The 12046-nt window shown below is 43.7% G+C and overlaps 1 protein-coding gene across 1 annotated transcript in view; it reads left to right on the forward strand.

Moving 5' to 3' along the window:
- Nucleotides 1–12046, forward strand: part of LOC139240947 (sonic hedgehog protein-like) — a 95742-nt gene that overhangs the window by 61275 nt on the left and 22421 nt on the right. Inside the window, exon 2 of the mRNA XM_070869510.1 lies at nucleotides 8154–8415. Coding sequence (XP_070725611.1) covers nucleotides 8154–8415 — 262 coding nt within the window. The remainder of the gene's footprint in view (nucleotides 1–8153; nucleotides 8416–12046) is intronic.

Below are 12046 nucleotides of genomic sequence, written 5' to 3' on the forward strand. Positions count from 1 at the left end.
TTCCAGCATTTTCTGTTTTTACTTCAGTTGACTCAGTGGGTTAATGTGGTGCGTTATTGATTCATACAGATCAGAAAGGTCCACAGGCTCCATCTATCATCTGTGCTAACTTAGCTGATCTTCACCATAGCAGAGCTGGTGGCATTACAATTGATCTCTGTCCCTGGAAGGGACACAGCTCCTGCTCCTGATTGCTGTCATCTTTAGGGCTCACACATGAAGAATCGCCACTTGGGACAAGGTACTGGAGAGTGGCCAGTGACCATGGAACAGTATCCCAACGTGATTCAGCACCTTCAGGAGGAGAGGGAAGAAAATTGGAAAAAAAGGTTGCGGGTAATTGTTCATGGATTGGAAGGGTTGGAGCAGGAAATCAGCCAACATTCCTGCTCCTGATTACTGTGTGGTGACCAGTACTCAAAAATCCTGTGAAGGCAGGATTAGACTCGTCCACGATGCCCACCATGGTAGAATATTCTACCAGAGATCACCATTTAGGATCAAACATAAAGAATGGCTATTTGGGCAAGGTACTGGATGGCGGCCAGGCACCATGAAACCATGCCCCAGCATGAGTGATTCCTCTAAGGAGTGAAGTTGAAGGGCAGAAAATCTGGGAAAAAGACAGATAATATTGAAAGGTTATCTGCAACATGTCGAACCATGGAAGTTTACAGCACAGAAGGAGGCCATTCAACCCATCATGTCTGTGCCAGCTCTTTACCAGAGAATCAAAAACAAATCTCTCTGCCCCACTGTCCCCCAAGGCCTTGCATCTTCCTCTGTTTCAAATGCTTTTACATATTTCCCTTAAAAAATACAATGGTCTCTGCCGCAACCATTCCACGCTCCAACAACCCTTTGTTAATAATTTTCTACTAGCGTCACTCTCTTAATTTTAAATGAATGACCCCTCAGCACCGACTCGGACAAGTATTTTACATTCAATGTATTGAACCTTATGAGACGGGCAAATTAATCCAAATGTTTTAGACATAGCCAGATTTGTGATTTAAAAGAAATAACAATTTAAAACAATTCTGATTTGGAACATGCTGATCTATAATTAATCCCAACCAACAATGCACTTTATTCGAACTGCAATACGTTTGTATGAGCGATGAAGTTAATCACTCCTTCATAAGTTTACTGGAGGAAGTGGAAGGAATGTGTTTTTAAAAAAAACTTTGTTTAAAAATATTAGCAATTAACACCTCGTTTGTAACTGGCTGATAATAATTGAGCACACTGGACAGATAATTAAGGTTAATTAATTGCACGGCTTGAGGCTATATAGAGTGAAATTTTGATCTTAAATCCGCTTGTGCAGTAATAGGGAACAATAGGAGGAGTTCAGGCAATGCGGTAACCCGGTATCAAATGCTCCAAAACAGTCTGGAAGTGTAGAATATATGATTGTGTCCATGATATCTCAAACGGTAGTCAGATGTCCCTGTGAAGGGAACGAGAAAAAATCAGAGGGTGAAGCCGCCTGGGACTGCATTTTCTCCTGACTGATTCGGGAGTCGCGAAACACTGCAGTTAGACTGAAGCATTTTGTCTGTCCTATTGATTGAGAAGTTGGTATGTGGTGTGGAAACACCTGAGAAAGGGAAAGACATAATCTTAAAAATACCACACCTGTGGTTCAGCAGCTCACTGCACTGTCCTGTGTGCAACCGAGTTAGACAGACTCGGAAGGTCTGGTTCTTCACAAGTTCAGATTTCCAGCAGCCACAGTATTTTGCTTTTGTATTGGATGAGACTAGGAAGGTCCCTGGTTTGAGTTGACCATCATCAGAGGCAGTCCCTCGGAATTGAGGAAGACTTGCTTCCACTCTTAAAATGAGTCCTTAGGTGACTGAACAGTCCAATACGAGAGCCACAGTCCCTGTCACAGGTGGGACAGATAGTCGTTGAGGGAAAGGGTGGGTGGGACACATTTGCCGCACGCTCTTTCCGTTACCGGCACTAGGTTTCTGCACGCTCTTGGCGATGAGACTCGAGGTGCTCAGTGTCCTCCCGGATGCACTTCCTCCACTTAGGGCACACCACAGTGCCCCTGGCTCAAGGGGCTCATCAGCCAAGGTTCCTGCTTCTCATTGTTCTAATTCTGCTAGAAAGAACATGTGTAGACATCAGGGGCCTGATATTTCTCCTTTCACAACAAGAAATCTTGTCTTTTCCTCAAGCTACCAAGCCGCTTAAGGAATTGTGGAAATGTGGAGCTTTCATGTGCAGTTTCTGAGAGTGCATTTCCATTTGCGGCAATGAATGACTAGCTTTGCAGTGCGCAATTTTTGATGAAAATATCTGAACGCCAACAGGGATAAAACCAATTTAACGACGAAGCTCTGCAAGCGCTAGTAAGCTCAGTCATGGAAAGACGCAAGCACATTTCTGATGGGGGAGGCCAGCTCCTAAACACGCAAAGAAGGCGCCAAGTGTCGCAATATTATCACTGCCAAAGTGAACGCTCTCTCAACAACTGAGGGCCTAGAGGTCTGGAAGAAGTTGCCCGATTTAAAAGAAAAGCACAAAGGTAAGGCATCAATATTACTGTAAAATAACAGCGCAGAACATATATGGAACTGAAGAAAAGTAGTAGTTAACGATATATGCATAAACTGTACAGGCACAGAGAAATGTTAGCAAGGATGCAGCAAGTAATGCTTGAGAAATGAATTTTGTAGAGTTATGCAAATTGCATTAAACATGCCATGTTGGAGTTGGGGGGGGAGAGAGAATGTACTGCAGGAAGGAATTTCCATGGGCCAAATTATCCTGTCTCAATCCCCACTGCTTTTTTGTTTTAAAGGCAATACTGGCAGATAACCGAAGGGCATGAAATGGAACAAGTGATGGACCCCCAGACATTCAGGAACTCACTCCATATGAGGAAGCTATGATTGATTTGTTCGGGAGGGAGAGTTGGGACTGTGGAGATTGGAGGGGAGCGCAGAACTGCTGGTATGTACCGTATTAATCATATATTCTATGATTGCACGATGTGTAACATCAACGTGTCTATAAGCACTAATTCTGCACAAGCGCATAATAGTGCATGCAGTGGCAATATAGTACGCAACTGGATGTGTGCTGAAGTACTTCTGATGTACAAACCGCTCTGTTCACAGAGCACATGGATAACCAACCGCACCAGAAGAGCACCACACGCATAAGCGCTGTCACCACCCCCACTTGAAATGGACAGCAGCACAGATATACCCACTACAGGAGAGGTAGACAGTGATGCTGACCAGTAAGCAAAACGTGCTGGTGAAGAATGGATAGCAGTGGTTGGGGAGCCAGCTGGTACAGGACGGAGGCCCAACATGCTTTGTGTCCCTATAGAGTTGCATGGGACACAGACCTTTAGCGGGCCTGGCCTCAAACAGCACAGCACTACATTGTGGACTAACTTGCCACATTACACACTACATTGGAAGGTGGTTTGGGTCACATGAAACATCTAACACCCAGATAGGCACTGCCATGTTCCATATAAGTGACGCCATGGAGCACATGTTGTATACACTGCAGTCTGACATTGGGTAATGGCAATACCAATGGTGTCTGCAGGGTTGACTTCTAGTCATGAATTCTCCCACTCCTGCTATGGAGACCTTGGGGCCCAAACTCCAAGATGCAATCATAGCTGGCTTCCACTTACTAAGTGAACAGGTCTGGTGACCGTGATGAAGGATTCTAAAACTTCCATAGATGCTCCGTGTTCTATACTCAAACAGAACAGTGGGCATCATGAGGAGGTGAACTCCACCAATGGTATTTGTGGAGTAGCATAGGAACAACTGGTTGGAACTCATGTTGGTGGCAGTTGTGTGCTATCATGTAGCCCTGTCCATGTAACCATGGGTGCTACCTCTGACAGAAATTAGCTGACAGTGACTACGACAAGAGACCCTTTGCACTGATGCAGGTCTATCAGGATTAGTCACAGATACAGGTAGCGGGCTTTCTGTATCCCTTGCAGCTCACCAGTTGGTTACACAGCCACTCACCAATGATACTCCCTCAACTATGGGAGCACTTCGCAGTAAGGCACATTGACAACCTGCAGGGAGAAGCTCATGACACACAAGTGGTAATACAGTTGGGCAGAGCACCTGGACCATACACTAGTACTGCACAACTTGAATAAAATTAATTCAATTTCAGTGTGTTGCAGTCTCATTATTTTATTGTGCACAAAATAACCTGAAAGCTGTCAAGAGCCAAAGTAACTGATAGAGTCTGTGGCATAAGAAGTGAGGGCAGTGATGACCTTCGCTACCATGGCAGTGCATTGCAGATAGTTATCTGTCCTTGCAGGTCTTCATGGACAAGATGGCGCACCTCCATTATAGCTTTCTTGGTCAATGAGCCTAGTCAGGACTAGGTAGATGGCCATTTTGTTACACCTGTTGACTGAGGGTTACCTCAGTTGTGCACTTCTGCACGCCTGACCTACCCTCTCCTGCTTTGATGTGATATGGCTGCCACACCTGTGGTCTCTGGCAGAAAACTATACTGTTCACTTCTGCCACTGCTGTGGTGATATTTCCAACTGTTGCCCTTCATTAAGCTCCCTGAAGCCACATCTAACATGAAGAAAATATCACTTTTCAATTTCACCCTACAGCTGCAGATTGGTGCACAATTTCATAATTAATCTTTAACAAGGCTTCACCGAGCAAAATTAGATTTTTTTTTCCCCTTATTTTTCAATAATCGTTTTTGGAGCAGGGAGGAACACACAGAGCAGTAGTTGTTTCCTCCGAGCAATATACTTTGTGTAAAAATGTTATTACCCACTTTGTGAAAAACATCTTACCCACGTTATTGCTAAAATTAGCAAATGCAGAAACGTCTCTCCCTGAGTGACGACAGAATCAGATTCTGCTCTGACGTCCCCTACAGTTAAAGCCTGCTGATACTCCCTGTTCACGCTCATGAAGAACATCCACCTCCGCCTGAGGTACTGGGAGGTGCCTGTGGAACTACTCCTTTGGGGAGAAAATGAACTTTAAAATGCTTCCTTGTTGGTAAATGCCCTGCTCATTGTGGCACTGAATCACGTAGACCAGGAAAGTCCAATGCCTGAAGTCTCTGGACTGTGTTGAGTTATTTGAACCACTTTCAGGACTGCTACAATTGACTTCTGCATCTCTGGGCTAGGGTGTGGGGTTAGAAATCAATCCGGGTTCGTACTCCTCATCACTATCTTCTGGCATGTGCATGTGGAAGTGGGTATTGGGCAAGGAAAGATTGGTCTTGGCACTGATACCCACCGCAGCCAAATAACCTGATGACACTTTGTGTCTAGGATAGTAGATAATGATTAGCCACGTGGGTGAGATCTGGGACCCCATATCGCAACAGAAATCATGCTTTTGTTAGAGGAGAAAAAAGGGAAAGAAATAACATGTATTTCAGTCCCCGAGTGAATGAGTAAACTGGATTGTGAATTTGTACTGAAATGTAATGAATAAATGTGTGGTAGACTGGCTTCACATCTCTTCTGTCCTTTTTTAAAACTGTTTACTGCATATTTGCAGGATACAAGGCAAAGGGCTTCACTTTCTTCAGCCTGGAAGTCTGGGTTTGCACAGCCCTTGAGCCTTCCTCCAAGGATTTTTATTTTTAATTCAGATTTTTTTGAATTAACAATGTCAGGTGTACCTGGAATTCTGCCATTTCAATCCCATGAATTTGTAGTCCAAGGTTGTACCTTTTGAAACTTGCGCACCTGGCCGTGAGTATGACTAGTTTGCATATTAAGTTCAGTTTCGTCGTGGCTAGCTGAAGTGCTTCCAACTGAGGAATTCTAACAGTGGGCAGGATATATTATAAAATACAACCAGATTAAACAAAAAGTAATCACTAGAGAATGGAATCTGATGATAGATTGTGATATAATGCAGTATAGTAATGCACCTGGTGTATTATCCAACAGCCGTGGAGATCTGGTCGACTACAATCCTTATTTGGATAGGAATACCTGTTAGTGAGACATGGCTTTGAAATAAAATACTACAGAAGAAGCAATTCTAAATATTTTTGATCCCGCTATAGTATATTTTCCAGACATTTTCTAGACCTCCATGTGTGCATTTGGAGTTGTAGACTTTTCACTTGCCGGTTCAGAACTGGGTTTGATCTTGGGCAATGCATCATGTATTGCCTTTTTCAGCTTCGTTTAATCGGTAGCACTTTTGTTGTAAATCAGAGTGTTCAAGCCCCACCAGAACTTGAACATATAATCTAATTCTGGGGCAGTGCTGAGGGGGTGCTGTATTATGTAAGGGGCCATCCTTTGGATGAGATATTAAATGGAAGACTTTGCCTACCTGTCCATGTGAATGTTAAAGACTGAAAAACAAGTCATTCTTCTGATGTCCTGGCTAGCTTCCTCAACCAAAATCAAACTAACTGGTCTGGTCATTTATCACATTGCTGTTTGTGGGATCTTGTTGTGCGCAAATTAGCTGGCTGCTGCATTTGTCATTATAATGGCACTTTTGAGGCGCTCTGAGCATTTTGAGATGTGCCAAGTCCTAATTTCCTTGTGTATTAAAGTTACTATAATTCTTTTCACTTGACAAATATTAATGGGTACACGGAAATGGGATTTGAATAGATAGTTTCTGCAGGGATGCTAGTACTGGTACAGGTATGATGGACTTTATTCTGTCCTGAAATTTCTGATTCTGTATGTGTTATAATATTGTAGTGAAAGCTTGTAGGATTTCCACTAGTGCATACCAGAGAAAAACCTAGTTAGTCTTGATTTATCTGTTGGGCATGTAATATGGAGTGTCTCACTCTCCAACTTACCAAACTCCTTCCCTGTAGGCAGGCACCTAATGCTCGCTCAACATCCTTCCCTACATAATAAACTCCTATCAATGAGGATAGGAACTGCAAACGTGGTATAGTGTGTTGGATCACCAATATGTTGTGCTACCATAAGGTGTTTACATATTGTCTTCAATCACAATATTCTTGTTAAAAAAAATATAGCCCTGACTTTTGATAGTCTGTGTGAATATTTAAGGGCTTCCTGAGTGTAATAGTCAGTGATGGAGGGTGGGATTCTTTGATCGTGCCTGAACATATTCCAAAATATCCCTAGTACAGATTGAATATTGTAGTCACAATCCTAATTTACCATCCAAATATAGCTTCACACTGAGCAATTGAATTTCCTCCCCTGTCACCTCCCCACCCCATACCATCATTTTTTTTTAAGACTGTTTGTGACAATGTTGCCTCTTCCGCAGAGAGTAGAGTGGGGCAGTTCCTTGAATCCTTTACTAAGGATCATCATGCGGCTAGCTCAGTCCATCTGATGGTAAACTATTTCTCCATTACCTGTCCGAGACCATTTGCTAGAGCACACCTCCCTGTATTGGACTGTACCACCTGTCACTGACTGACAGATGTTTTATCATGTCACCAGAAGTAAAATAAGTCATTTTGAGGACATTCCAATCTGGACATTCCGATCTGAAGAATTTATCCTAATTGTGTGCTTTAGAATAGACCTTTGACAATCTGGCTATTATCATATTGTGTGTGGCAACGGCTGCTTTCAGGCCATCTCTGAGGCATAGTGCACAAAGCATTAATTGGGTCCACACAGTAGTCTTGCATGTTGCATCTTTTTTCTTTTTTTTTTACACCTTTCTTCCCTTACCACTCCTTTCTTCAAAGGCAAATGCTCAGTCTGGGATATGGTTCCACAGTTGCTGATAAAACCCATCCAAGTGGCAACAGTTATAGAATGATTCGATCTAGGGCACCATAGCTGAGCCCAAACCTGTGCTCGCCCAACATCCCCCAGCAGGAGTTACAAGAGAGACCAATTGTAGTGCCTCTGCTGTCACTGACTGAGACCAACTAACTCTGCACAGGCCAGGCAGTGAACGTGTGAATTTACAGGTCTGTACATTTCAAACTAGGAAAACAATTGGAGACCGTGTGTTGCAAAGTGACATCTCAGTTAGAGACCCATTGCATTTTCTGTGTTCGGGTACTGAAAGTTTGGAAATAACTCGCCTGTCTGAGATGGACGAGCCCCAGACTCTACCACTATGTTCTGCAATACTGTGCAGATAATAACGAGTGTATTTATTTCTGTTGAATTTCAGCGCTGTAAGGATAAAGTGAATTCACTGGCAATCTCTGTGATGAACCAGTGGCCAGGAGTGAAGCTCCGAGTGACAGAGGGCTGGGACGAGGATGGACATCATTCAAAGGAATCCTTGCATTATGAGGGTCGAGCAGTAGACATCACCACCTCTGACAGAGATCGCACAAAGTATGGCATGCTGGCCCGCTTGGCAGTGGAGGCGGGATTTGACTGGGTTTATTATGAGTCAAAAGCTCACATACACTGTTCAGTGAAATCAGGTAAGAGTCCGAGCTTCATCTGGGCTTCAAAAGGATTCAGATGTGGAATGCTTCAAAGTGCTTTTTACACAAGTTTGTAGAGTCTGATCCATGTCAATAGCCAAAATCTTGTCAAAGAATAATTAAGCCATTGGACACCCCTCTGTTTAGTGGGTACATGCATGGTCAGATAGCCTGCCAAGATGCCATGTTCACACATGGAGAATTGGCACTTGGGTAAGGAACAGAGGCTGTTGGCACCTGTGAAACTATATCTCGGGAGAAGAAAATTGGAAAACTAAAGCGTGCTCTATAGGCGTCTTGGTGCAGTGCATTGCAGCATTCAAATGTCGTTTCCCGACAGTGATACAACATGGATTTGCTCCCGGATTTCCCGCATGGCTATCTCCCAATCTGGATGGGGGGAGAAAGGGCCATATCCTCCTATAGTGAGGAAGGCAAAAATGGTGAATGAGTCACCCTGAACTACTGTGACAAGATCCTGGGCGCAAATCACCTTTCCACCCACCCCGCTGAGGGATTTGTGTGTGGTACAAAACCAGAGAAAAGAAATTAAATTAGGGAGATTAAGGACAACTTCAGTCCTCTTTACTTTTGGTAAGATAGCTGTAATGAATCAAAATTATGTTACTTTGTGAATTGACCAGTAATATATAATTGGTTGTGGCAGATGCAATCGGCAACTTTTTTTGTGAAGTCTGACTTCTGTCAGCTGTGGCTCAGTGGGCAGCACCCTCGCCTCAGAGTTGTGGTTGTGGCTTCAAGTTCCACTCCAGAGACTTGAGCACAAAAATCTAGGCTGACACTTCAGCACTGAGGGAGAGCAGCACTGTCAGTGATGCCTTCTTTCGGATGAGATGTTAAACCAAGGCCATTTCAGGCGGACGTAAAAGATCCCATAGCACTATTTCGAAGAAGAGCCAGGGGCGTTCTCTCCGGTGTCCTGGCCAATATTTATCCCTTAACCAACATCAATAAAACAGATTATCTGATCATATATCTCATTGCTGTTTGAGGGACCTTGCTGTGCGCAAATTGGCTGCTGCGTTTCCTACAACAGGTACGACACTTTAAAACTACTTTATTGGCTGTAAGCACTTTGGGATACCCTGAGGTGGTGAAAGGAGCTATATAAGTGCAAGTTCTTTCTTTGTCCTTTCTTTTCCTCACTGGTCCAAGCCTTTGGGGCGTGTACTGACTGTGGCCGAAAGGGTGGACAGGCGATCTATTCCCCAGCCACTAGGTGGTGCCCAAGGGCAGCTCAGCTCTGAACCTCATGGATCTTTTTTAGATCCCTTCCCTACCTTGAGCCTCCATTCAGCACCTTCCCACAAGAATGTTGCTGAGATTGGGATCTCAATAGAGTAGACTGGGGAAGAGAACTTGAACCAGTGGGCCAACACTCCACTGCACAGTGTGTTGGTGCTCCAACAGGCTGCAGCACAATGACATCATTTGGCTTGCAGTTGCTGCAGGTTCTCTGGTTCAGCTGCCACAAAGTTGGTGGGATAACCGCCTGGCCACAGTGATCAGTTGTGTGCCAGTTGCTACTCTAGCACTCACATTCAGATGATGGGGGACTCCTATAGTAACTTGATGCTTCTTGCCAATGTTTCTCTACCTGCAGCTGAACTTAACGCTTGTATTCAGCAGAAACCACAGCATTTGTCTGAAGTTCTGACACTTGTAATCATCAGGTTTATTGTGTATTCATTTATCTTGTGTATACATTTGTCTTGTGTATATATATTTTTGCAGCTTTTTGTCTTGCACCTAGATCACACTCTGTTAAATCCAGCCTCCTTCCATTCCAATTTCTTGTTGCCAGTGTACAGTAGTGAATTGATAAACTTCCAGCAGTTATATTCTCCTGGATTTCAGGGGACACAACCAAATTATGGAGTCAGCTGTGGCTCAGTGGGTAGCACTCTCACCTCTTGAGTTAGAAGGTTGTGGGTTCAAGTCCCACTCCAGAGACTTGAACACAATCTAGGCTGACACGCCAGTGATGTACTGAAGGGAGTGCTGCACTGTCGGAGGTGCCGTCTTTCAGATGAGATATTAAACCAAGGCCCTGACTGCCCTCTCAGGTGGACGTAAAAGATCCCATGGCGCTATTTCAGAGAAAAGCATGGGAGTTATCCCTGGTTTCCTGGCCAATATTTATCCCTCAATCGACATAACAAAAACAGATGATCTCATTACTGTTTGTGGGAACTTGCTGTGTGCAAATTGGCTGCTGCATTTCAAAAGTGACTACACTACACTTCAAAAATACATCATTGGCTGTAAAGCGCTTTGAGACGTCCTGAGGTAATGAAAGGCGCTCTATAAATGCAAGTCTTTCTTTCAGGATGGCTGGAATGGGAAAAGGAGAAACATTCACACTCGTGCAGTAAGGTGCTCTTTTGGGATTAAGGAACATTATTGAGGAAATCATTACTTAACCTGGATTTCACTAGTTCTGATTTGTTTGAGTTCATGAAGACTTAATAGAGATGATACTTGACAGGAGAATGAGGATTTTAGTTGCTCTTATCCCCAGTATTTAGTATAACTGGTAGCTGAGTTTCTTTCAACTTTTTTATGTTTCCAAAATTGCAGCAACTGCAGCTCTGCAGGTCCCCTGGCAGCTGACATGATTAAAAATTCATTTCTGATTTTTTTTTAAATTCCTTTCTGGAGAGCCAAAAAAAATCTTTCTGTGACAAACTAAAATCTGCTTGCTTGGAGACCCAATTCTTTTCTTAAATGTGCTTTTGCCTCCTAACCTTTTTGTTTTTCATTGACGCCCATTCTGTTTATTTTACAAAGTAACTAATCAAAGCATATTTCCCCAAAGTATTTCATTTGTGTTTTAGCCTGGTTACAGCAAGGTACAACCACAATGTTAAGATATTTCGATGATAACTTCACTGTGCTTACAATTGCATTTTTATGAGACATGTTTGCTCTGAGAATCTTAACATCCTGTTTGCGAATGGTATGTGGTGCTGGCAAGTTAAGCTGACTGGTATCCGAGGTATATGAGACGGTGATATAGATCTATCCTTGATGTAAAGTTTGCCCTGACATGGAAATGGAATGTCACTTATTTTTAACCCTTTGACGACTCCACTGGCATTTCTCCTTCCAAATAAAAACCCATGCAGTCAGTACCTGTTAAGAGCCAGTTCAGAGCCTTCTGCCACTGAGTTAGCAAGTTTATCCAGTGAGTAGCTGAGCCATTCAGCCCAGAAATGTCCCAGTTCTGTTTCTTTTTAGAATCATCTGCAGCAGTGGTGGAGCACTACATTTGGTCTTAGCGCCCTGGATTAGGGAGCAGAGAAAAACCCAATAGGGACTCAGGTTCCCATTCCTAATCACTATCTTGTATCCTCTGCAGAAACACGCATATCTGACTGACACTTGCTAGTTAAGATCACACATTAAGAATGGCCATGCATATGAGGTGCTGGACGGCAGCTAGCCTCCATTGAGCTAGCCTCCACTCAACCTGTGCCAGCACCTTCAGGAGGAAGGAGGTGGGGGTGGAAGAGCCAATTGGAAATGTGGTGCAATCAGATGAGTCTCCCCGCTGTGCTGGCTGTCGGGTTTGGGCTGTCTTTACCCAGTTCCAAGTGTGCATGGT

This window comes from Pristiophorus japonicus, chromosome X (assembly GCF_044704955.1).
Source record: "Pristiophorus japonicus isolate sPriJap1 chromosome X, sPriJap1.hap1, whole genome shotgun sequence".
In the NCBI taxonomy this organism is placed as follows: domain Eukaryota; kingdom Metazoa; phylum Chordata; class Chondrichthyes; family Pristiophoridae; genus Pristiophorus; species Pristiophorus japonicus.